At 39.4% G+C, this 26,652-nt stretch overlaps 1 protein-coding gene across 1 annotated transcript in view; it reads left to right on the top strand.

Moving 5' to 3' along the window:
* The window catches only part of LOC117213601 (protein groucho-like), an 82,646-nt gene that overhangs the window by 3,985 nt on the left and 52,009 nt on the right, over nucleotides 1–26,652 (top strand). The window contains exon 2 of the mRNA XM_033459086.1: nucleotides 1,358–3,114. Coding sequence (XP_033314977.1) covers nucleotides 3,049–3,114 — 66 coding nt within the window. The 5' untranslated portion in view covers nucleotides 1,358–3,048. The remainder of the gene's footprint in view (nucleotides 1–1,357; nucleotides 3,115–26,652) is intronic.

The raw sequence follows: 26,652 nt of genomic DNA, 5'->3' as shown, positions 1-26,652 counted from the left end.
CAACCGGTTTTTACTCGCGATCTGTCGTGGCTCGTGTTACATCGCGAACATTCGAAAACACGAAGTAAAAGCGTAGGAGGTTGTGAAGAAGGGTGGGAAAAAGTGCGATCCATAGCTTTTAATGGTACGCCCGCGTAATATTCGGGCGAGAACCGTCCTATTTTTGTCGCTGGATTATCCGGTTAAACGTGTCGTCGATATGTCAGAAGATAGGAATTTCGTATCGAGCGTTCTAGTTCGATGACAAGCGATGACGTGTTTCTTTCCAGCTTTCGCGCCGACTCGAATTATGCGGCACAGATTTCTGTATCCTGTATCGCCAAACGAAACGATCTCGTGCAGTATGACTTCACAAAACGCTCGTGGATATTAACCAATTAAACCAGAAAACGACCGAATTAATCCTATATCGGTAATTATGCGTTTGCTTAATCGACGTACGAGTGATTTTCTAACATGGAAATCGACGTTTAAAAGCCTTTTTTGTTTCGCTATCGATTGAGAGTAAATTAATCTTCGGCAAAGTCGGTTTGATCGCTGTCTAATTTTACTGGCGCTAGATTAATTAGCTGTGAAATTTTAATTAAACGTTCAATTGCAGTGTGAACGAACAGAAAAACGTTTGTAAAAAAACTTCATGTATCGAATATTAAAGAAATTTGTAAAACGAATGGTGAAAAGAATTAGAGAAAGTGTTAGGAGAATTTAACATTCTAATTATTATTATATGTAGTATATATCTTGTACATAATACAATTATTAAATCGTATTGCTCACGAGAAGTTAAAAGTATCTACGTATTAATACGATAATAAAACCATGACTGTAACAAAATTATTTCCTAAGTCCTTTGTCCAACCTAACCTCAATTTCTCCAAATTTGATCACACCATGAATAGGTTCAAGTAATGCTAATATTTCACAATTAGAGCCGCCGAACGATACGCAGCGCGATGTGGAAGCAAAATTATTGCCGTAAGACATCGACACAGAGAAACGGTCGACAAGAAAAAAAATGCACCCCTTGTCCTCAAGCACGCTGCGCAACGATTAGCTCGAATTACAGTTGCTAAAGCATGTCGCTGGGTGCACGTTGCCTGGCCACGGTATCATTAGCGGGCTCCGGTAATTTCTTCTTCCATTTGCTCTGGCGTACGCGAAATTTTCGTGACGAACATGGCTCGCGTGTCACCGCTCGTTAAAACTACTCGCTCGTCTCGTCTTCTATTCGAGAAGTCTCTTTCTCCCTCTTTTCCCCTCGTGTAGCCTTGTTCTTCTTTCTCCCGTTAAATAACGATAAGATTAAGCGTCACCGGGCCGAGTGCAGGAAGGGTAAAGTGATAATAATTGTTTGCAGGGAGTTGAGGCGGAAAGGTCGTCGATGGTTACCACCCTATCCAAAGGGGATGAACGTCGAGGCTTGTAACAGGGCGTGCACGCGTGTACACGTATACACGCCGACTGTAGAACACACACTGTCGAGTTGGAGTCACTGGGACGAAAAGAGGCTGTAGCGGAGTAGAGAAGGCATCGACGTGGTCGAGGGTTAGGGAGAGAGGAAGGCGGGGTGTACGACAAGTAAGAGGTCGAGGATGAAACGGACTGGCGGCGGTGAGATAGCGAGGACGAAAATGAGAGAAACTAAACGAGCGTGACGAGGATGACGGATGAGCCGAGAGCAGGCTAAACTCCAATCTGAGAGGTTCGTGGCTACAAACGGGACGAATGTAAACTAACCGAAAAGCGCGGGTCCACGGTAGAAGGTTTTGCCGATTGTACCGGAACGATGCGGTAGAAGAATAAGCAGAGAGATTCGAGGAACGAAAATAACTTTATTTGTAGCATGAAATAAGTTTTGCATATCTGGTTCCTTGTTGTTTAATGTTCGTTTTCGGTTTGAAGTTGGGATGAGACGTACGAGAAAGCCGATGGTAATTGTAGTTTGTTTAAATTCCTTTTCGATTCGATTTGAAGCTAGGCGGAGAAACTTCATGCGCGTCGAGACACAAGGATAATCGTTTGAAAATAATTCTGGATGCTTGCAGGTAATTTAATTTAATAAATGCATGGGGAAGGAATCGCGGTAGCGACATTCGTTATGAAGCGATCAAATTTGCATGTAATAAAGAGGAAGGTTAACATAGGTTTTCCGGCGCGCGTTAGCAATGTTCAGCGTGTCTGGAGTAATAATTTAATACGCGCTCGGCGTAATGCAGCTACAAACTCACCGCAAGATCTACCGCGTGCAAATCTCGTTTTTGTGTAAGTAAAAATGCAAAGCGGATCGCGACGAACGGATTCCCTGTCTAGCTGAAACGTAGTATACGAAGAGCCCGTCTATGCCGCGCGCGCAACCGACCGGACCAGACGGAAAAGAGACGAACGAGCTAAGAGGCCGATTGTCGGAGGTGCAATAGTGAGAAAGAGAGGGAACGACTGTGCGGTTGGATGGGAACGAGTGAGACGGAAAAGACGAGCAAAGGGGAGACCACGTGGTGTCGCGGTAAGCAGTGGGAGGGCGTAGCGGACGACGGTGCGGGAGAAGGAGAGGGAAGAGCTTCCCCTCGACTCTGCGGTTGATTAGTTGATACCCGTCCGTCGTCGAGGGTAGATCGTTCGGAGTTACGTCTTACATGTGTGTGCCGTCGGGTATTCGTATTGTGTAACTCTAACGTGATTCGATACTATCGTAAGTATTATTTCCTATTCTAAACATACACGCGTAGCGTATGTTGGCTTTCTTCGCGGTGTATATTCATTGTGAAACGAGTATCAAGTGAGTAGTGGCTGCCACGAGAAAACGACTCGAAGAAGAAAGTGACAGTGCTTAGTGTGTGCTCTAGCTTCGACTATTCTTTTCTTGTCTTGTGTCTTCTCCCGTTATTTCGTTTTTTATTGCTGACCAGTGAATAATAGTGTATACTGGCTATGACCTGGGATACCGCCGGATATACCTGAGGATAACGGAGACATATCCATTACTCCTGGCAGGACTTCGTCGTGACGGGAGGAAGCAACATAACCTCTTCGAGGGCCTCTGACGATAAGATGTACCCTAGTGCCAGTATAAACGCTGCGGCAGCTGTGGCTGTGGCAGCTGCGGCACGGCACCCGGTAAGTGCTTTTATTTCTCTTTCTCACTTGTCGATCTTTCTTTTCTTTTTCTTTCTTTGCCTCCTTCTCTTCTTACGTACTTATGCGTTCGATAGGAATGACTGACACGACAATCGCGATAAAAATAAAACAGCAAAGGATTTTGAAGTATTGAGACATCTTGTATTGAGCTCACGAGGCGAAGCGTTTGGATTTTCGCGTTTAGTCGCGTCGAACCGTATGATTCGATCCGACGCTACAGACAGACACGATCAACTTTCGACGTGCTCGTGCAAATTCTTATAAAGTTGTGTGTTCTTACGTTCTAGGAAATGAGCTCGGAATTATTGATATGTATATGTAATGAGCGTGTAACTGTCGTTTACGCGGTAGTTAATTATCGTATTTACAATTTCCGTGAGACAATTGCACAAAGACCGTTTGCATATTGAACGATAGATTTTTCTGCGAGTCGTCAACGCAGTTGTTCCTTCTTTTCGCTCTGATCGTTTATCGCACGTTCTAAGTTTCTATTTATCGGGAAATTATACGCGAAGTGATGAGGTTGATTAACTTGAACCGGTGACCTCGCTACATCTTGCTATCAATAGATAGTGATTAAAGCACAAAGCAACCGTGAAAACATTCAGATCCGTGGTCAGATACGACTAACCATAGTCGGTTTCCCCCAACATTATCGTGTATATACTTATACACCGTGGACGCATTGTTGTCGTAGCAGAAGTGCACCTACAACCAAACCGGTGAAATTAAATTTAACCTTCCTCATTACAACAAGATAGCAATTTGCATGTCGTAAAGAATAAGGTTACGAAAATTGCATCTGGTAGTAATCAGTCATCGAATGACTGTACGCTCTTTTCTTTCTACCTGAAACTTCTTGAATAATCATTTTGTTTAATTTTTTGTCGTGTAAAAAGAAATACATAATGATGTATATTTTAATATTTTAGATTAGATTCTTTTTTTTTTACACTAATAATTTTTATAATTTTATGACCATTATGCGCAATATAGTTATTAAACAAATATATCTGACAAATATACTACGTGAATTACTGGTGAATCACTTGACCTGAATGACAAATTATGGGACGTATTAACCAAGTACTTTACAAATATTGAGTATCAATGTCTTATAACAAATGACGAATTGAAATTCACACGATGTCTTACTCATATAGAGCAAATCAAAATTTTGAGAACTTTAATATAACGGCGTAATTTAATTTATGCAGGCTCTTTTAATTTCGTAGTTCAATAAATTATAAATTCTTTCTCTACCATAATACTTATATCTGATACCTAATACTTTTAACGTACACATCAAATATATTCTTTATAATTCTTATTAACAAAGGTAGAACATTATTTTACAAAAAATACTGCTAAGCTAGCTTAGCTTACGCCATTATGATTTTCAGTTAACAAATATGTATACAGTATACAAGTGGTGCGACTATTCATATTTGAAAAAAATGTCAAATAAAAATTAGACAAAGTTTAGTTCGGAGTATCCATCTCGTAATGGCTTCCTCTCGATACGTTGCGCCCCCATATTCCTATATACATACACGTACATACAACGTTGTCTCCACACTTCTCGCAATTCATCGTCTCGTTTCGCCACGGATATCGAGTATGCATCGTGTATCCTCACGTTCGAAAATCCTTTCAATTGTGCGAGCGTACTTTCGATAAGTATCGTTCGTTGCAGCACCGGTCGGAGCGGAGCCTCTACCCATGCTAATTCGAGATACCGATATATCGACCGGTGTATGGGTGCCAGGTCCATAGACTCTTTCTGCCGTCAGATGAATTCGTAGCTCATGGTCTATGGCTCCATAGCCTCCCCTCCCCTCTAGCCGCCTTTTCCCCTTCGTGCACCGGCGTTACTCAAACGGAATAAAAAAGGTAGACCTGAAAAGTACTGTCAGAACGTTTTTTCATTTTTTTGGGGGGCAGGTCGTCGGAACGGTTGCGACGGCAAGCGAGTCGCGCGCGCGCGCGCGTATACTCGCTCTGCCAGACGAACTCTTTCGGATCGTTAGTCGAATGAATCCGGTCCCGTATTTATTTTCTCTCGATAGTTTACCCACGTTCTGCACCCATCACCCTCTCCACTCTCTACACGCGCTTCCCTTCCGTCACTACCTCCATCACTCTCTTTCTGCAAAGTACACACACGCGGCAGGAACTCTGACTCGCGCGCGAGACGAAGTTTGCTCATGCGTCTGTGCGCTAAATACCTATGCACTCCTCTTGTGTATAAATACGCGTCCGATGGAATTGACGCGAATCTAATTTTTTCCCTTCGTTTAGTTTTTTGGACCTCTCGCTTGGACCCTGAATTCACTATATGTAGCATAGATATATATCTACTAGGTAGTATGATTGTCAGGATTGTACGTGTCTTGTGGAAGCGCCTTATGCCTCGTGCAAAAGTTATATGTGAACTGGTATATTGCTTACAATTTTCCACTAAAATTATGAGAAATTATGTTCGTAACAATTATAACAATTCTCTTCTTCTTTAGTAATAATTGTCATATTAGTGAACGTCGATTTGTAGTTGTAGATTATATCAGGCATACTTTTTAAAAAAACGAAAAAGATTTCGTTCTGAAAGTAGCTCGAGTTCCTTATCTCCCGAAATATATCTCAAATTACATGTTTCGACAGTCGAACCGTGTAACTCAACTCCTTGCTGATTTTACGACAGCGCTTATACGATAATATGTATCGCATCAGCTGGTTGGAATTTTGTTTCGTTAACAGACTTTTGTTATTCTCGTCGCAAAATAAACCAAGTGGCTTAGTTCATTGAGTGAAAATGCATTGAATGGAAGACAGATATTGCGGCATTCTTAGAATTATACCTCTCATGATAAGGTCACGACCTCTGGTCAGTTTACGCGGCACTACTGTATATTGTTTCCATCTAGTTCGTTTGTTCACAAGGCTTGGTATATCTTGCGTGTTTGCGTTGCACAGCATGGGCGTGCTATATACAGACGGATAGACGGACGGTGGCGCAGAAACGGTCGAAAAACGAACGAACGAATGACTGAACTGGGCGAGCACAGTGAGGAAAAGAGATTGTGAACGAGCGTTGGGGTCGCCGACGGAATAATATTTGGCCGGCGTGCAAATTTCCATTTGGCCGTAAACAGGCCGCGAGCCGAGGCGGAAAAGCTCGTCGGGAATACGACGAAAATAAATGCGTGTATCGTGACCGCCGCCGGCCAATATCCGCAATTACATTATGTTTGCTATAGCGCGGTACCGGTAGGTCGATGTATCGACGATTACCGACCGAGTAAACGGCGGGAATCGAAGGAAGAAAAAAAAAGAAAGGAGAGGGAAGGAAATAAATCTTGGATAAGAGGAGACGCTTCTGTCGCGTGGAATTATTTGAAAGTGCTGGAACATTTCCAATACGGTATATCGGAAGTGGAGCAGATTTGCTGCTCGTTTTAAAAGCTTGCTTTAGGTGATCCATTTTTATTCGATGTTCTATTGCACAATTGCTTTTTTATTGTCTCAATCGTATCGTAAGATATGCGTGTTATCGAACACGCTTCTTTTCGTCGTGTAGCCGATTAATGATTCATAACGCGTTCGATGTGAAAGTGCGTTTAGTTGAAACTATAGACTCTATAAAATTGTATATGATTAATATAATTCCGGGCTTTGTCGTTGAAAAGAAAGCTGTCAGGTATAAGAAACAGAATTTTATAGTATAGCCATTGTTCTAGAGAACGGCATACACTACAGTATACGCTACATGTAACGGTATGTCTAATGTAGAAATTCTTGATCCCTACGAAAAGGTTAGTGAAGAGCTTATGTGATGGAATGATTCATCTGTAAATGTAGCGCGAATGATGCTCGAAGATCGAATGAAAAGAATCGAGTGTTTCTCTTATGATATAGATTGAGAAACGATTCTAAGAACATACGTAATATGCATACTGGACATTCAGATGCAGAGTGACGTATGGTATAGGTTTTGTGCATGAATAAATCTTTAGGAAGCTGGTGTAGGTGATAGGAAAGAGAGAGAATCGTCGCAGAATCATTAAAGTGTTGTGAGGTAGCGTGGTAGTGCAAACGTGGCTGCACAGACTTGGTTTCACGTTTGTATGAAGGTGCACTGTTGTAAAAAAACACGTCTGTGAAAGAAAGACACTTTTCAGACAACCCAATATATGTATACCTAATTGAACGTATAAATGCATATATTTATATACTTATCAATTTAAAACTATTCAGCTCATTTTCCATCTTATCTATATCTATCCACTGATATTCACTCGCACGTGTAATATTACATAGTCGATTATACGATACTACGCACATATCTTCATAATTATATGAACTGCAATTTTCTCCACCATTCCAAGTATCTATCACCCTCGAAATATGCAACTAATTTTACATTTCAAACTAACCTTTTCCGATTCGAGTTTCTATTTCTCGAACAGAGATCATCCCCTACATCTATACCTAGATGTCTTTTCACTGAAAAGTGAGTCTCGTGAACAGCATTCGCACCAGGACGAATCGCGTTTGCTCAAAAAATATTATTCGAAACTGTGAAGGATCAATAAAAGTAGGAGTACCTGCCGTAACGAGCCGGTCAAACAATCGAGGCTGACAATGCTAAGCAAACATAGTCGATCGCAACTCAGGTAACCAGCTTTTTCTATTTTTCTTTTTTTTTTTTTTTTCTTTTCTCTTTTCATCTGCTTCTTTCTCACCCCAAGATCCAAGAACACGGCATCTGTGTTTACATTGCAGGCACTTGCCAACAACCAACTGTCCCCTTTGTAAATTATAACCTCACCCGAGCAAGGGTTCGAATTTTACGATTATACGATGTTAATAGGATTACCAGATTAAAGTGTAAAAAGCTAAGATACGGCTGTTGGAAGTGACGGCGAACCGACAGTGGCGGGACGCGTCTTTAGAGAGGCGCAACGAGGCAGCATGTTCTCAAGCTAGATTTTTATAAGCATTTCTCGTATCGATTACGGAAACCTGTAAACGGCGCGTATTACGGCGATAAAACAGGAATAACCAACTCTCATCGACTTACCGATAGTACGGTTAAAGGCAGAATCGTTTACGATCGGATAAAAGGAAATGCGACTATGTGGGAACAGGTTCTATAATAGCGTAATGCTAATACAGGATGATACGAAAGTAAATTACAATCTTTACTTTTTTATGACGAAGGTAATGAGAGGAATTTGTGAAAAGGATTTTATCGGAACGCATGTTTGTTTTGTTGAGAAATATTCCAACGTTGGGATAAATCTTGCTATACGCAATTGCCAAGAATTCCTCACAATACCGGCGAATTTGCCGTCATGTAATTTTATATCGGAATATTTCATTCGAATTTAGTTCGATTTAAAGATATCGGAGCGTTCGATTTTTTATGAAGTATCTAACGAATTTTACTTCGGTCTGTTAGTTTGAAGGTAAGTTATTCACGCGTATATAAGCCATTGTAATATAATACTCCATCGTATATACAGGGTGGTTGGTAACTGGTGGTACAAGCGGAAAGGGAGTGATTCTACGCGAAAAAAGAAGTCGAAAATATAGAATACAAATTTTTCGTTTGAGGCTTCTCGATGGAAAAATTAAAAAAAAATTAAAAAAAATTGTTATTCTATATTTTCAACTTCTTTCCGCTTGTACCACCAGTTACCAACCACCCTGTATATTTCTCAGATACAACCAGAATTTACTAAAAATCCAAATAATCCCCTCCTGCTTAACAGCCCTTTAACACATTTCGTATTACGTAAGATGAACATCTTCGAGCAAAATACAATTACTGTATTCCACGTTATATTCCATTGCAACATATCCACTGAGATCCTGCGTAATCTCACCTTGATCGATCGGTGAATTTAGCAAAAGATCGAAATTGCATCCACGTGCATATCCTCGGCCAAGCACCGGCTATTCTCCACTTCCAGCTACCATCCAATAAAAAGTAAAAAACCGGAAAGAGAAAAAAAGAATCGTGTAAATCGAAACGGAGGAGAGTACATTTAAACTCGAATCGAATTAAATCCCGAGCGATAATGGAACCGGCAGACTTTCTTGTAATTATTATATGACGATATACGCGGGAACAATTGGTCGCGTCGCGTAATTGTCGTCTGGCGTGTGGAAACGAAGAAAAGAGGGAGCACGCGGGGAATGTAAAAGCGGAACAGGGCTGGGAAGAGTGACGTGAAAAAAAAAAAAAAAGAAAGGGAGAGAAGCGGCGTGTATGTGGGAGAGATATATTCAGGCAGGATCAGGGCGAAATTGAAATCGAGACGAGCGGAACGACGAGATGGCGACGAGATATGGGGATGAGACGCGGGTGGGGCAGAGAGGAGCGAACGAAGGGATTCGAAGTACGATTGCACGAAATTCGCGGTTCGCACGCTTCCGAGCTTCCGCAGAGACCGCAATATGCATTGGTAATTACACGGGATGAATTACACCGCGGAATGAGCGAAGCGTGTTACGTGTAATTGGCGCGCATTATAAATCTCGCGACGTGCAAATAGCTCCGCACACCTCCGTTCCGCGTGGATCGTGGACCATGATATCGTTGTCACGGTCGTTCTTTTCCGTAGGACATTCGTTTGCTCTCGATTTTTGCTGGAAATCCTTTCGCGATAATTTATCGTCACGCTTTATATTGGACGTGGACGTTGAAAGTGGCAATAGGGAAATTTAGAGCCAGTCACACAGGCGTGTTTAATGTTTTTAATATGATTCGTGCTCGTTGCAACGAAGCTCGATAAGAGAAACGTTTCTTTCGATGAATCATTCGATTAGATCGTATGTAATGCATGGAATGTGTGAATTATTCGGATAGTTCGTTTAAATTGTGGCTAAAAGCATATCTTGCTTTATGTAAAATTAAATGTCAATCAACTATATGTTCTTTCGTTTCGTGTATTCTGCGTTTGAAATAGCGTTGTTGGAATTAATTCGCTATTCTTCTTCGAAATTTGCGTTATCTTCCCTTATGGGGTTAAATCCCACCATTCCATTGTGAATGCTGCATGCCATGTTAATTGTTTTTGACGAGAGCTTTATTAATGAATGTGCTGTTCTTCGTTGGTTTTCTACATTTATTTTTAGTCACCCGTTAAAATGAAAAATAGATACACGTATCTGTGAAACATTCATAGAGTAACTATGTATATAACGCTAGAAGTACAGTTTGATATTGTTACTGTAAATGGCTTGGTTAGAGGCGGAACGCTAACTAAATTGGAATACAAATGCTGCTTCCTTTTTAGTGGTGTAGTAAAATGGAAATAAATAATCCGTGGACGTGCTAATACCTTTTTGGAAATACACGACTCCATGTAAATACTTTCTTAATTCTTTAAAATCAGCCATGTAAATTTCACTATTGATACTGTTCATGAACCTTTGTTCATACATTGTTTTTTTCCTATTTGACGTATTATCTTCGGAACATCTTTCTTATATTCTTTCGTGTATTTTACATTGTTATAATTCGAGCAATTGCATAATTGGAAATATAACTAAAAAGCTAACTAATAACTAAACTAATAACTAAAAAAAAACAGAACGTAATTGAAGACTCGATTCGTTCTCTAAATATTATATAAGTATCTTATTTTAAGTATTTTCTACATTCATATACGCGTTAAAATCTTCCATAAATACATAAGCGTCAAGTATATGAAATTATTTACATTCCACAGCTTCTATTCCATAACGTATCAAATAAATTTTGTTCGAAGAAATTCAATTTTCTATTACATGAAAAATCTCTATCCTATGCTATATTCTGTTCCACACCGTAAGAAATTCTATAGCACGATACCGCAGTCTTAAAATTCTTGGAAAATTTACAACCGTACAATCATCCCACAGCCTTTCGCCGAAAAGTCTCAACGGATGATTCGCGTAATTTCCGTTCCGCGATCAGTCCGATCTTCCTTATCCGGGGTTCTCAATGTTTAAACGACGCCAAACAAGCTTGCCGCGTTTGGAGGCGCTAAAAGCCTTTCGTGAATTACTAATTTGCATGGAACGTAAACGACCGAACGGAATCTCGCGTCGTTAGTCAACGGGCGTCATTGCAAGTTTATTGCGGTCGTAAAAGCAAAAAGTAAGAGGGAGACAGGGGGAATAAGAACGAGGTAGAAACTGCTCTCTTGGCGTGGTTGGACACCGCCCTGCCTCTTTCTCGAAGCCCAAGAGTTACACCTTTCTTCTGGCTCTCGCATCGTGACTCATTTGAGCGGCCTGGTACTTGACCGAGTTGACACAGGCGGTGTTATTGGCACTCTGGAGGGCCGCCAGGGTTGTTTACGTACAAGCTGTACAAATATTATTTCCGGACAAACTGGCTCGCCGATCATTACGAAACTCCAGGCGGAAAGTTTTAACAGCGAACAACCCCTCCCACGTTCCTGCCGACGGCTTTCCACCGCCTTTCGTTCTCTTCTCCAGACGATACTTTAAACTTCTAGACGGGATCGATCGTTAAGGATCGAGCCCCGGTGTTTCCGGACCGACTACTCCAAAACGCTGTGGCTCTCGAGAATTTCGAACCGCCGGTAACGTTTGCGGTCTGGCAATCGACGAGACGAACGTTTCTCTTTTATTTTTCGGTCCTTCGGTCGTCGTTTAATCCCGCGAAACTCTGTCGGGATAAAGTCGGACAGCTGGTTTTTGGATGTCAGAGGATTCTCGAGAAGGATGAGGGAAGCGGCTGTCGCGTGTTACAGCTTGGATTGGTCGTGCTCTAGCGTGAATTGGATGTATCGGTGTGAAATATAAAGCGATGAAGTTGGCGTAAAATTGTTTCGACCGATAAAAATTGATTTTCATGCGATGATATAGCGGAGATGTGAAATAATTTGGAGGATTATGTAATTTTGATTTTCTTTTTTCTTTTGTTTTTTTTTTTTTTGTAGCGTTGGAACATTGGTATTAAAATATTAACTTCTTAATACACGTATGTTTTCCTTGATATTTCACGTTCTCTTTGGAAATGATTATTGGAAGCGTGATACGTTTATGGATATATAAATATGATTACTTTTAATACTTAGATAAACGTTCGAGTACAAATGGGTTAATACATTGCAAACAGATATGAAAGTATGGAAGACTTTAATTACAAAGAGTAAACTGAACGTGACGCATCTTTCTCTGTATAAAATAATTTTCGATGCGTTGGATGGTGAAGTTTAAATTGAACGGTTAAAGTAAATAAAAGATACCCGTTATGTTACTAAAACAACTAGACGGTCACCTATCTAAACAATGTTATCGCTTGGAAAGGAATTCTTGAATTATTCTAAATAATTAGTACAAATATTATTGTAGTAAATAAGATAAATATTTTGTCCTTGACATTTAGTTAAAAATGATACTCTTATGTTATCAAGGTACTCACGTTCTGTGTCATTATTTGACTGTTCGAGATAACAAATTACGCGAATTAAGAATACGCGAAAGCTGTAGGTACAAACAACTAAAGCAAACAACTTTCATCGCTAGTAAATTTCATTTCAAAACTTCAAACCTATTATACTCTAGATAGACTGATAATTATAAATAGAATGATCGAAGTTATCTTTCTTGGCGATTAATTTTTAATTCTTCGTAGGCAATACGAGTTTATTTAGATTCAGGGCGGTATTTTTTATTGTTCTAAGCTTCCAAGAATTTCCAAAACATTCTGTAATATTTGTTTATGTCTTTATTGTATCGTACAATCGTTTGTTAAGTCGAACAGTGGACATTTTTTTTCTAATAAAAAAGCGTATTTGGAGGAAAAAAATTAAAGGAAGAGTTTCATTTGCATCTACTTACTCTAAGTTTAAAATTAATCTCAATCTATGGGTATAATCTATTCACATGCTTCCTTCTTTTTATTTCAATCCCTTCATACGTAACAAGATTATTAACATTCATTTCCAATACAAAATTGAGTGCATGATATAATTTTGGCAAATTATGCAGAAAATGCAAAATAAATAATTATTCTCTGAAATTCATTTCCAATTCACCCTTATATAATATTACACCGTTAAAACGTTAATATCTAAATTGTTAAGCATTTTTTAGAAAATATCGTCTCGGCAAATGGCAGAAAAGCGCATAACAAATATAATATTTAAAAAATTTCTAGTTAACTTGTCGCTTTTATTTCATACAACTACGATCAGTCAAATTTTATATAATTCGTTTTACACAGATAACTGGAGAGGAATGATTTCGGTTGAAATATCACGGGAATCTGTGTGTCGTTCCCGCGGATATTGTCCGGAATAAATCAGATTCCGTTTGGAATGTCTTTGTCGATGCGCGACGTGCGTCGTAAACGCGAACGAATATCATTCGAAGAGCGTAGAAAGCGCGATATCTAGGTACAGGTTTGTCTAAAAATTTCGAGAAATGATGACGCGGGTCCTCTTTGGTGAAATTCGGCCGCGGGAAATATTCTCGACGAGGATTCCAAAGGTGCATTTCGCTCGGATATCGTCGAACACAGTGACTCTGAACGCTCGAAGCGAAAACTCGAGACCGGGAGAGCAATTGCGCGCTTATCACGCGATATCTCGACACGAATTCGTTCCTCTGCAAATAACGCGACGTGCACGTGTAATACAAGACTCGTGTATGATCGTCGTTGACGTATCCGCGAATATCTCGAGTGGCTCTTTTCGTAACTCGCCTCTAAATTGCTTTGCGATCGTAGGAATATCGAATACGATATGAGAATTATCGTGTTGCCTCACTGTACCTTGTAGTCTTTTATTTATAGCCTGTTTTTAAATGGGGTATCGAAATCTTTTTCTGTATCTTTATCGCAGCAAAGAGAGAAATACAGGGAGGAGAAAATCGTTGCTCGAAAGTTGTTCCGATCGTAAAAACTTTTTGGAAGTTTCGCTGATTGTCGACGTGTAGTCTTCCATCTAGATATCGTTTGTATGTTCTTTGTAAAACATAGCATGTATCTTATATATTTCTTCATTGTATCGAACAACAGAGTATAAACAATGTTGTTGCTATTAATGTTATTTTACGTCTAAAAAGAAATATTTAAATGCCACGTCGAAAGAAAGAAAAATGTAAAAGACCTGTTACTATTATAGTAGAATAATTTTTAAATTCTGGCAAGGGAATAACGATACGTATCGTACAATCGCAAAATCAAGTAATACGGTAATTTCGATAGCATCGGATTTATTGCAGACGTATCTACGGAATTATAAAATCGTTGTCCTGTAAAAGCCTAGGAAAATGTGACTTCGCGTGTTTTTCCTCTTTGTAGCCTTCATTGTAAATTACATTCAATTTTAGAATTTTAGCAGTTAAACGCGATACCTAACCAAGTAATTTATGATCATATCGAGTATCTATATCTTTTTCATTTAAATATTCGGAACTTTATAAATAATTCATAAGTTGTGAACATCAACGGAATTGTTGTATTTAACATTTTCATGCTTGAGGTTCTACATGCAACATTGTATGTTAACAAATTATTAATTAAACACACTAAACGATAAATAAATGTATTTGTTTTGGATAAAATTGGTCTTAAATTATGCTACCCAAAAATAAATCAACGTCGAGCAAATGTTTGTCCGGATTTACCGCTTATTTTTTCTCTCTAATTAAATTCGTTAATGAGTATAATTAAATTTATTTGCGCCGAGTGGATTGCGACGAGCTGGTCGGAACTCAAAAATTCATTGTTAATCGGTGGTTGCGGTACGCATTCACATGAACAGGTCCACCGAGAAATCGTGCAGCGTACAAATCCCTTGGTTGTAATTGTTGCAAAATATACAAACAGTCTGCGCTAACCCAGAACAGCTGCATTATCAAACCAATTCCGCACGTAGCACGGAATCCCTGCAAAAAGGCACAACCTTTCACCTCTCCGTTACGCAATAGGAATTTAATCGATTAAGGGGATATTCTACCGTGAACGAGCTAGTTTCAATTTGTTTTTGAAAATTCTTTTTCCGTGTGTGTATCGCTATTTGAAGTATCGAAAAGGCATTGTAGCCTACTACCACTGTTCCATTTTTTTTCTAATACAAAATTTGTCACACGGTAGGAAATTTATACGATTTATGTAATTACCAGAATAACATTCGAACAATTAAGATTAGAAATTATTTGGTTGTCCGAAAAGTTTCTTTCGTTTTATAAGGAAATAATAAACGCACAATGTTTTCTGTTTTATATTAGCTTATTGAATTATGCACGAACATAATAATAGAAATAGAACGAAACGAATCACACCTAATTCAATAAAATAATATAAAACAGAAATTGTTGTTCATCTATTATCATCTTATGAAACCTAAGAAACTTTTCGGACAATCTAATAGAAGTGGAAAAATTTCGTAAGACACAGCGATACGATGTGAAACGGAATATACTTTTGAATAAATTTTATCCATTTTTTTATACATCGATATATTTAAAACTGCGTTCGTATCATCTCTTTTAAGTGTAACTTTGTAGTTTTGGCTGCAGATACCTGTATACAGCATTATACATGAAAAATATAAAAATCAAAAAATTTAACGTTCAACGTTCGATCAATTGATATTTCATCGAAGTTAAAAGTTTCTGCCGGAAGCAAGACAGATGCGTATTTTTTTACATCAATTAAGCGTATCATCGAGGGAGCCGTTCGACACAATTGTCGGCCGCAGCTTTACAAACGTAGCGTAGAATCGGAAAATAACGTAACCGAGTGACGGCAAATTACGCCACGGCGCATAATCTTCGGTCAGTCATTAGTTTATTGCGGTGCACGTTCGCCGAGGTTACCAATGATGACTTTTTATCGACGTGATTGTGGTGATGATTAAATCTATTCCCCTCGACGATCTGCTGACCTCTGACCGGTTCATTGAAGTAATCACGAAAGAAATGTTTTCACGAGTTGGAAAAAATGATGCAACATCCACGCGTTTCATCTCTGCCACGAGTAATTTATAACACGTTGCACGTTACGTGGGGTCATCGATAACCGTAAATTATCGATGGAAGTGATATTTTTATTAGATAAACAAGAATATTATTAACTTTTTCTTCTTAATCTAAGAGAAGTTTGTAGCGCAGCAAAGTAACAGAAATTTGTATATATGTAGTATACGTGTGTATATGTGTATGCATGTAGTATATCTGTGTATATGTGTATATATATTTAGATGAAGCTTTTGGAAGGTCAGTTGTATTCCATCTAGGAACCAAATTCTTTTCTAATGTACGAGAAAGATTGCCTTTATTAATTATCGGTAACGGCAGTGTACTTGTGGGATGGTTTTATAAAGAAAATAAAGTTTTATTGAGAACAGATATATTTATAGTTCAGTTTAATTAATCGTGTTTTATATTATATCACATTGTACTTTAATAAATTGTAAACAAACAGAACGATAAATGTATAAATTTTTTAATAAAACTAGTCTTCAGTGTTATCATTATATTCTCTTCACAAAAATATGAGATCAACTGTACACGTTTTTGTCACGAATGGCTGATTAGACAAGAGGTTCCTACAATAATAAAACAATTGAATCCCGAAATAAAACATAAAACATAGTCAAAATATATTATTTTACGCGATGAGTCGTATGGAACACTGCTCCCTTCAGATTACAGCAAATTTATAGTCTACAACGATTGTGTTATAAAAGTACCATTCTGCTATTCGCATCACTTCTGCGAGGAACATTTAGAAACTGTAAAAGCTTCTTTACATTCTTCTGCACAAGTTTGGTGAAAGATGTTTTGGGACTTTTGAACATGTCTGCCAGGTTGGTCTGTGCCAGAAAATGGTGAAGTAACCGCATTGTTGGCGCGATAATACGGACTAATTTGTAAGGGGCAGCGAAACGTTGGAATCAAGAGGACCATTGTCAGCGGAGTCCTTGGTGGAACATGTCGAACAAAGCTCCCTCCTCGTAGAGTCCTTAAGATCGCCTCATTGTTCATAGACCGTGAGTCCTCTTCCACGCTCCATGGAGCAGCCGTTTAGTTAGAAATTGCCGATATTATGCGCTCGACACTTCTTCCTTTGCCAGGTAACGGCGGCTACGAGAGAGAAAAAAGGGAGGAGGGGGAAAAAAAAAAGAGAAATCTCGCATTGTTTGCCAGCCACTGTGTCAAATATTTGTCGACGCCGGGAATCTCTAGAATAATCTCGATGGACGATCCCCGCTGGACTTACTTTTCACGTTGCCGGTTAACGAGCACTCTTGCTTTAAAATTGGGCGTTTCTGATAATTTTCGATTATCCTATCTGCAGCGACTGTTGAAGCGCGCCCGTACGACGCATTACTTGAAGGGTACTCTCTTTTAGAACATCGATTTTTTAGCGTTTAATCGATAGTTTATATAAGGCGCTCACTAATTGAGAAATTGGTAGAAAACTCACGTAAGATACGTTGAGTGTTCGTTCTTAGGAAGATAAAATAAGAGTATATGTATTTATATACATTTTTACTTGAACACGATATCGATGATTATCGAACGATACGCGTACGTTCAGTGCATCGATGTATTTGTTATTTTATCTTGTTTTAAAGTGTAGTGTCTACATTCGGTGTTTTTAACCAGTTAGCTGTTGCGACCTCTTTGAAAACTTTGAAGAGTGTGTACGTAAAATGCGTGGCAAAAGGTAAGCGACGTCGAGTATACTCGTCAAACACAGAGTATGCGTGACTGTTATAATATAGAATTAAGTTGTAATGAAATGACTGTTTTATTTTCTAATTTTATTATTGACAGGGTTCGTCATAACACCAAATATTGCCATTTCTTCATGACGAGTATACTCGTCAGAAACAGTCAACTGAACTTAATTCGTATAACGATACAGCTTGGAGAAGTGGTCTTTTTAAATAAATGCATTCGTTTAGTTTGGAGTTTCGAAGAAGATCATCGTAGCAAGGCAGGTTAAAATCACACGATGAGTACCGTTTTATAAAATTTTCCTGACAGAGGAGCGAATCATTGCAAATTGATTCGAAGAAATAATTTCATGTGATAACTTCTTCATTCTATCAACTTATTTGCTAATACGCCTCGAACATAACTATTGCGGATATAATCGCGCTTGTCACAATTCCAGAGAAATGTGAATTATTAAATTATACGCGATATCGTAAATGACAAAAACACGTATGTTGCGAAAGTACGTAGCTTGCCCGACAAAGTAATATTTTCCTATCTCTTTTCATGCGACATAGTATTTTGCTACTTTTTTCTGTCGTGATATGAAATTTTAAAACGTCAAACATTGCCTATAAATATATCTTTCATATCCGTGGAAACTTTTAGCATAGAAATAAAAATATTCTCAGCCGAATATATCACATTCTTTTCTCTTAGCAAAAAGGAGCAGAGTTATACGTTGTAACTTCGTGTTATTCGTATGTATTACGTTTCAAAGATTTTGTTTTCACTCTCATCCCCTGTCATGCAATCTTTTTATATTTTCTGGTTAACAGTGCATAATGCATTGTTCCACAATTATCGCTGTTCACACTCGTCCTCCCATTTATCATTGGCGTAGCCCACGCCAGCCTGTTCGTGATGTCGAGTGTTTATTTTAGACCACTGTTACACATGTTAGAAGAAAAGTAACTTACCCTTTAAATTTCCCTTTCTTTTTACTTCGAATGAAATCCTCTATCTTTCGGATTCCATAAATTAATTTCCAGTACAAATTTTTGTACTTTACTACGACGTTCGAATATGTGTAAATTACGATAATCCAGTAGCAATATTACTGAGATTTTCATTAAATAACAAATTGGAATTTCGTAGTACCTGTATAATTTTTGTTATTTAAACTTGTATAATCCAATGTGTCTCATCCTCGTCAACGAAACTATACTAATCAAACGTATTAAAACTAGTCGTATTACTTCCATCCTTGCATGTCCCAATTAAGCCGTATTAATAAAAAAAAATACACGCCATAAATTCAAGTCACAAAGAGCCCCCTTTAGCGCAATTATAATTCACATCAATAACCTGATCGCTCGATCAGTATCTCTTTATGGTACAGAACCTATACTTTGTCAAACAAAAAAAAAAAAAAGAAAAAAAAGAAGAAGAAAAAGAGGAGAAAGAATAGCCGTTCTCACGATAAAAATACAAAAGATAAAAAAGAAAGAACTGGCAGCTCTTCGCGTGTTGAAATAACTTCGAAGTGTTCGCTTCCCGACTCTCGTTGGTCGTTCATCATCGAACGAGAATCAGTGCCCCGATTTCGTTCGTGGTATAATTAAGGAAGAAACTGGAAGTTTTAAGCAAGCCGATGAGTAGGTGAGAACAACAGGGTTGTGCCATGAATAGCGGCGTTCCCCGGCGAATTTCCTGCGCCGGCCGGTGTGGATTATTGCTAGGGGACGGAATCGACTACGAAATTGAAGGGCTCCGGGCAATTTAGGACGGCCCGCCCTAAAACTGCCGTCAATTTCCGCGTTAATGGCCGAATTCGGGAAATGGTACTTGGACCCTCGTCACCATTAAAATACCTTGGGTACGAGTTTCATGCTTTGGCACTCGTAGACGGTCTCTAGTAGGAAGGCCGGAAAGGAGCCGAGTCGATTTCACGGCAAAGAGAACCCTGTCGGAGTATTTCCTCGACGCGTATCGATTACTTATTTCGAACGTCGAGTCCTGATTACAAATTAAAATCGTGCCTGGCATTTAATGGAGGACCAGCGACACCGCGCGCGGGGACGTGTTCCAACTTTTAAGAGACGAGAAGCGCTTAGTAGCGAGCGCGCCATTTGTTGTCGTCATTATTATAATAGTATTTATGCCATCGTTTCTTTCTTTCTTTTTTTTTGCTCGATTGTACACGTTCCTGCTCTTATATGCACGTACGTATAAAGAAAAAGAAGAAAAAAGGATGGCATGCGTAAAAAAATGGACGCGAATCGATGATCGCGTTTCACGCGTCATCGAATCCTTTTTCTTAATGCAATCTCGTACTCTGGCGCGCGTTGATTCGCGGTTTTATGGTCTCGCCGGGCTAAACGAGCGCAATCGAAGCCAACGAGCACACTCGAGCCTCTGTGTGCAATCACCAGTATCAGGGGGTGGAGGAACATTTCCACCGGGTCGCGAAAAAAATTCGATCGCGCCTCCATGATATATGTACATACGTATACGCGGTGGTTCGTGCCGCAAGTACGCGGCCGCTTATACATACACATAGAAAAATGGAAAAAGATATGTACCGATCTATATGTATATGTATATGTATGTATACATCATGTACGTAAAGATACATGTATACGCGTCTATATGTATACGCCACATGTACATACATCTAGACGCATATACATGTATGCGCCTTGTACATATAGATACACAACATGTATGCATCATATACATGTAGACACAAACAGGTAAACCACAGGTAGATATGTAGATAGTATATTCTACCAATAGACGGGACAGCTCCAGTCACGGTGACTACATCCACAGGCGCATGCGCGGTTGTATAGCGGCGAATACGCGAGAGCGCGGAAACGTACGCACGCACGCACGCGCGATGCCCTGTGTACATTGTTCGCAATAATGAGGAGTTTGCACAGACCGGGATCCCGACGTTCTTCAAACAAGGAGAGCAAGGACAAACAGCCCTATATGGACGGATGGACAAACACACTCAGCCACGAATCACACACCGCGCCAGCAGGCCCGGCGACATGCGTATTGCGTGCTTATGTACGAGGCAACTAAGCCTGTGAGCCGCGTCGTGTACATGTGCGCTCACCCGCTCACGGAACGCTCACGAACGAAGCCTCTTCACCGCTCCCACCACGGAAACTATCGACCATCACCCTCGCTCAACAAGCACCATAAGCGATATGGTGGCTAATATTTGCCGGGCTAAGCACACAAATACAATACAGTACTGTTTACCTACTGCCAGTGGTGCTCAGCCGTTTTGATCGACGCTGCTGATACCGGCAGGTCCCGTTTGTAATTGCGGCTCTCTCCGTTTCACGCACGATCGTCGTTCTCTGTCTCGTTCCATCGCGGACGTGTGTAATGTTGCACCATGCTGATGGTACGTCGCGCCGCGTCGCGTCGCTCCGAAATGGGAAGCGCGCGTTTCATTATGAATCGATCGAACCCCCTGCCATATGGGCTGGTGCGACCGGTTTGTCACGTTTTCGTGCCAATCTTGATTTTGCGAGGATGGAAGTTACATCGAGCGTTAGTTTTCCTTCTTTTTTTTTCTTCCTTTAGTTTTTTCTTTTTATTCTTTTATTCGATACTGCTGGTTGGAAAAGGTTCGAAGAATATGTTATGATTGATTTTAAGCGAGAGGTTTGCAGCAATTGGAGTTTGTTGAAGTTGATCGTATGCACTCGTTTGATCGAGGTTTAAGGGAGCGTAATTATGTTTATTACGTTATGTGTATTAATTCTATGATATTCATAAATTATTAAACGATTGTACAACGTTAAACGAAGTACTCGCGATTTGTATTGACCATTTTTCCAAAGTATAAAGCCAAAAAACGTACTTTTCTTATCGACACGGCCATGCAAAGGACGTACTCGAGATAAGCGATAGGCGATCAAGATCGATTTACGGTGTTTGTAGAACAAGTTTCATCGCAATATCGATTTCCCGATAAAATGTTTTCCGGGTATGATTTTCGAAGCTTCGATATTGCTGTGATATTTTCGATGACTCGGTAAATTTAATACGTGCTGATAATGTTGATCACGGTTTATCGATAACGTTAATTTTATATTGAATCTAAAGCTAGGACTTGTGATTTCTATCTATTTATGGACTATCGACTGATCTTTTAAAAATGTATTTCATTATGATCCAAATAAAAATGAAACCTTTTTTATATCCTACTTTAAAGTTAGATAAAATGAGGATTTTAATTTTAAGAAAAATGTTTGTTTGTCCTTCTAAGTTACTAGTAAAAAGTCTATTCTATATCGCTTATTACGATCTTTATCAAATTTACACTTTGGAATTCCTAACAATATTACGAATTCACTATCTCGACTTACCATTTATCGTACCTTACACAATCCATTTCAATACAATTTCAAATTAAACGCGATTGCTTATCCCGCCTTCTATTTTTCCACCAGTATCACTTACAAAGTAATCAAATTACATTCTACGCGGCGCTCTCGTTGCTCCCTGTATCACAAACAATCCACGAATTCGAAAACAATTGCCGCATTCACAATACTTCCGCGCCATTCACCGGCACAAAGAAACGTGTATTAGCAACGGTAGCGCGAGAACCGATTCTCTCAACGCCTTTCCAGGCGTTTTTTCCATCGACCGAACGTAACGCGAGCCGAGCGCAGCCGGTCGTTTCGTTTCGGAGAAACATTTCTGCGAATCGGACGATTTTACGCGAACACGGTTCATCGGGTAAATTTCTTTTTTGCCGAAACGACCGCAGGCAGCTCACTATCGAAAACGAGCTACTCGCATTCACCGCTTCCTTTTGAACAGCAAAATTCTCTCAGGAGCCGCGGGCCCGCCAGCATCCTGGCGTGACGGTTAGGTCAGCTGGTCGGTGGTTTGCGAACTATCTCAATTTGCCTAAGCCGCAACCGCGGCGACCACGAGAACCGCAACTTCCCTCATCCGTGGCCACCTTTGCCCCTCTTTCTCCGCAATTTCAGCTGTTCTCTATCCCACCCGCAACGATCCTCTTTCCCCGTCCGCCTTTTGCTGCTCTGTCTCCCCGAATATATTCTCTCTCTCACTCTCTCTCTCTCTCTCACTCTCACTCTCTCTTTCTCGTGGCTCTAACATCTCGAGAATTTAGCAACTACATACCTAGTCTACATCGGCGTAACCTCTGACCACAGACCCTCGCGTCGAGAGAGCGACACTATCGTGTACTTTGCTACTAGTAGTAAGCTCGAGCGATTTTAATGATGGGGGGAGGGTAATGTTAGGTTTATTTGAGACAGGATATTTTAGTCCGGTTAAGTAGCTTGCCTTGTAACTCGTCAATTTCGATTATGAACAATCTTTAAACGATCTACACGTGCATGTACCGTGTACTTACATTTACCTTGATAGCTTGACGATTATAGTTTTCTACGATGATGTAACTCCTATTCGCCGAAAGGAAAGTTTGTTAACACTAATAATTGTTTCTTACGACTAATGTCAATGTATTCTCAATTGTATATAATTATAATTCAGGGTACGTATATTTTCTGGAAGTTATTTGGTCGTTTATTTTATTTTCAATGTAATAGCTTCTCGCTGACTCAGACGTTCCTACCGGTGGTATTGTTCGAATCATCTTTCGGTTTTTTGATATCTTCGCTTATTGTACCTGAAGTACACCGTATTTCTTTATTCTTTCGTTATTATATCGAAGACCATTCGTAACAGAGATAGAAAGTCCGCTGTCTCGTAATACGCAAGCTTCATTATTCTGTACGGAATTTATGGTTGAATTCTAAGATGTCGAAGCTTAGGTGACTCGAAATAACTAACTTTACTATACTCCGACCCGAGTAAGATCTACGGCGAGAGAAACAGGAGGAGCATGAAAATGAGAATACCAGAAATTCCGCCAGCGAGATTACGAATAACCGCGACTCTGCCACGAGAAAGGAAAGTCCTGATCTCTGTTCTCTCGTTCTTCGCGACTCGATGCAAGACAAGAGATTGAATTCTTTCGCGATTGCTCGCTGTATCGAGCGTAACATCTTGCGGTTTTCTCGCAGCTCGATGGGTAATTTCGGAGTACGATGGGGAAAGGATTAACGCGTGTCGTAATGAGGCGTATGGTGTAAAAGTATTATTTTAGATTGGATTGCCTTATGTGAAACGATGAGTAGCGTGAGTCGGACGAGTTATGTCCGATGCTCGATCGAGGTTAAGGGGGTGTCCTGAATTAGAATGTTCTAAAGTAGCGTCTTTTTGTGATTTCTTTTAGAAGGGAAAGAAAGAAATGAAGTTATTGAATTGTGAGGTATGGTTTTATATATATTTAACGAATGCAAAAAAATTTGTTTTAAAGTAAAAAAAAAGAACATTATAACAAATTTCTAAGCCTATTTCATGGGCTGCAGTTTTCAATCGGTGTGAAAGATCCACCTCGTAATTCTTGACTGAAACAAAAAACCAAAAAAGGATTAGATTATTATATATTTTTCTTCTCGATGAACTAGAAAAGTTCGTCAAAAAATTTATTCAAATAATTGTTATAGCACGGACGGATTCAACGATGCGTTATCGAGCGTGTGTTTTTCCTTTTCAGCAGATTTTTAGTTATATCGTATGCGAGACTGTTAATTTATGTGTTTACGATTTTTTAATCAGAGCCTCCCATTTAGATTTTTTGAATTTCGTTGTTCTTATCGTTGTTTATGGTAACGTCGTTGAAGTCATAATTTGTTAAGATGATTAACGTAACTGGAAAAATATCGTTTCTTCGCATCCGCATCTCGAAAGAAACGTATAGTCTTATTAAGTGTAACTGTCAATTACATTTTGTAGGTGCACTGTCAAGATTAATGTTATTGTAGCATTCGCTTTCTTATCGAACTAGAGATATAACAACCATCTTTTTTATCGTGTAACTGTAGAAGTATGTTGATGTCAAACTTTGTAAATTCATTGTATTCTATGTACAGAGTAATAACACACTAACTATTGCGGCGGAGATACAATTTTTTAACATCCGTACTTAATACCTTAATACGTAAAAAAAGGTACCAGTTAGCAGAAAATATTGGTATGTCGCAAATAACATTTACACACATCGTGTTCACTTATCAATAATTTTAACGCGCATTAAGACGTACATATATAGCTTCTTGTTTTAAACCAACTGTTTACTCAATCTATTCTACGAATAGACGAAGAACTTCCTCTTGTATGCTTCCAACTTTTATCTGCTAAATATATCACCGCGAAAGATATCCCGTCTAAAGTGATATCCGTTCGTTGCTACAACTGCCTATCAAACTACTTATTAACGGTATTTACGATGTATTTTTGGAATGCAGGTAGAAGTTAGTAATGCCAAAATAAAATCGAGTGCCTAGATTATCGATAAGTATTCGCTAATTGTAGTTCTCGGTATCTACGCTGTTAACCATAAGCACTTGAACATCATCTCGTTACATTTATTGGGAAATTCTGATGCATTTCGTTATGTTTGGTAGCTTAGAATTTTTATTATAACAGAGCCTTTCCGAGTACAACTGAAATTTTCTAAAATGGTACAAGTCTCAAAAAACGAGATATATTAAATAGAACGTATGTTTATTTTTATAAAATCAATTTATTTTTGTATTATCCCGTACGAATAGGGGTGCAATATACTTTCACATTACCGACACGCGTAACTTCGGTTCATGGGGAGAACCAACCCTTACCGCGTATAAAAGGCGGTTAAGGTTAAACGATCGAAAAACATCATTTTATTAACACTTTACCGACCGCTAGCGATTCTCCCTGGCGCCGGTTCTGTTTCGGTTTAGCCTCTCCAATACCATTCTTTTCGTTCATCGCAAAACGATAAGTTTTCCAAATTGGTATAAAACTGTGAGAGCTTACGAAGCAACGCAACTGACGCAACTGAGCAATGTACCTTAGTACTAAATAACAAATTAATGCTCAGATAATGAGAAAGATTGTCGGCGACAAAAAACCGATTAATAGGCTATCGATCGGTAAAGTGTTAATACGCCATCCGCCTCGAACATGTTCCAACCATTCGCTGCGACGTAGCCTTGATCGTATTAAATTGTTAGAAAGTAGATGCAACTAGCAAAGGGTTACAATTTCCTGGAAATAAAAATAACGGCAGACTGCAGTTACTATGTTATAGCATTGCAGGGTTGAGATCGGTGATAAAACGTGCCGCAGCGCAGATTTCGTCCACGTATCTGTTGATCGTCGTTCGATTTGATCCAGTTTCACGCGATAAAACGATTCGGTGAAACGATTTCTCGCGTGCTATTGGAATCTGTTGGAGTTAAAACACAGAAAGATTTACTGTTCCTTTCGGCGAGATCGGAATCTGCGAAAAATAAATAGCCTGTGACATCATTATTATTCGCGTCAAACACTATTTATCGCGTTTTATCTAGCGCGATAAGTTTTATGCGGCAGACAGTTGAGTGTACCAGGGGAGAAATATGATTCGTAGCGTCCTTGCTCGGCGTGTTTCACATTTTACGCGGTGTATTTCATTCGAGTAGACGTAGATAGGATGCGCGGAGAGGTATGTATCTTTAAATTTCCGACGATAGCCGCCAGGGGAAGCTTTCGTCATGCGAGAAAAATGCTTTCGTCGTGTTAGAAAAATGCTTTCGTGGCGCAAGAAGAGGCTCGCGACAAAGAAAATTCGAAACGAAGGTCCGTCGCTGGTAAATGAAATTTCATCGATCGAACAAGATAACCGGAGCTGAAAATGTGTTTCCATGCCGATAAAAACTGGTA

The sequence above is a fragment of the Bombus bifarius genome, unplaced genomic scaffold (genome assembly GCF_011952205.1).
Source record: "Bombus bifarius isolate JDL3187 unplaced genomic scaffold, Bbif_JDL3187 scf7180000009125, whole genome shotgun sequence".
NCBI lineage: Eukaryota > Metazoa > Arthropoda > Insecta > Hymenoptera > Apidae > Bombus > Bombus bifarius.
Note: the sequence above shows the minus strand (reverse complement) of the source record. Positions and strands in the feature narration are given on the sequence as shown.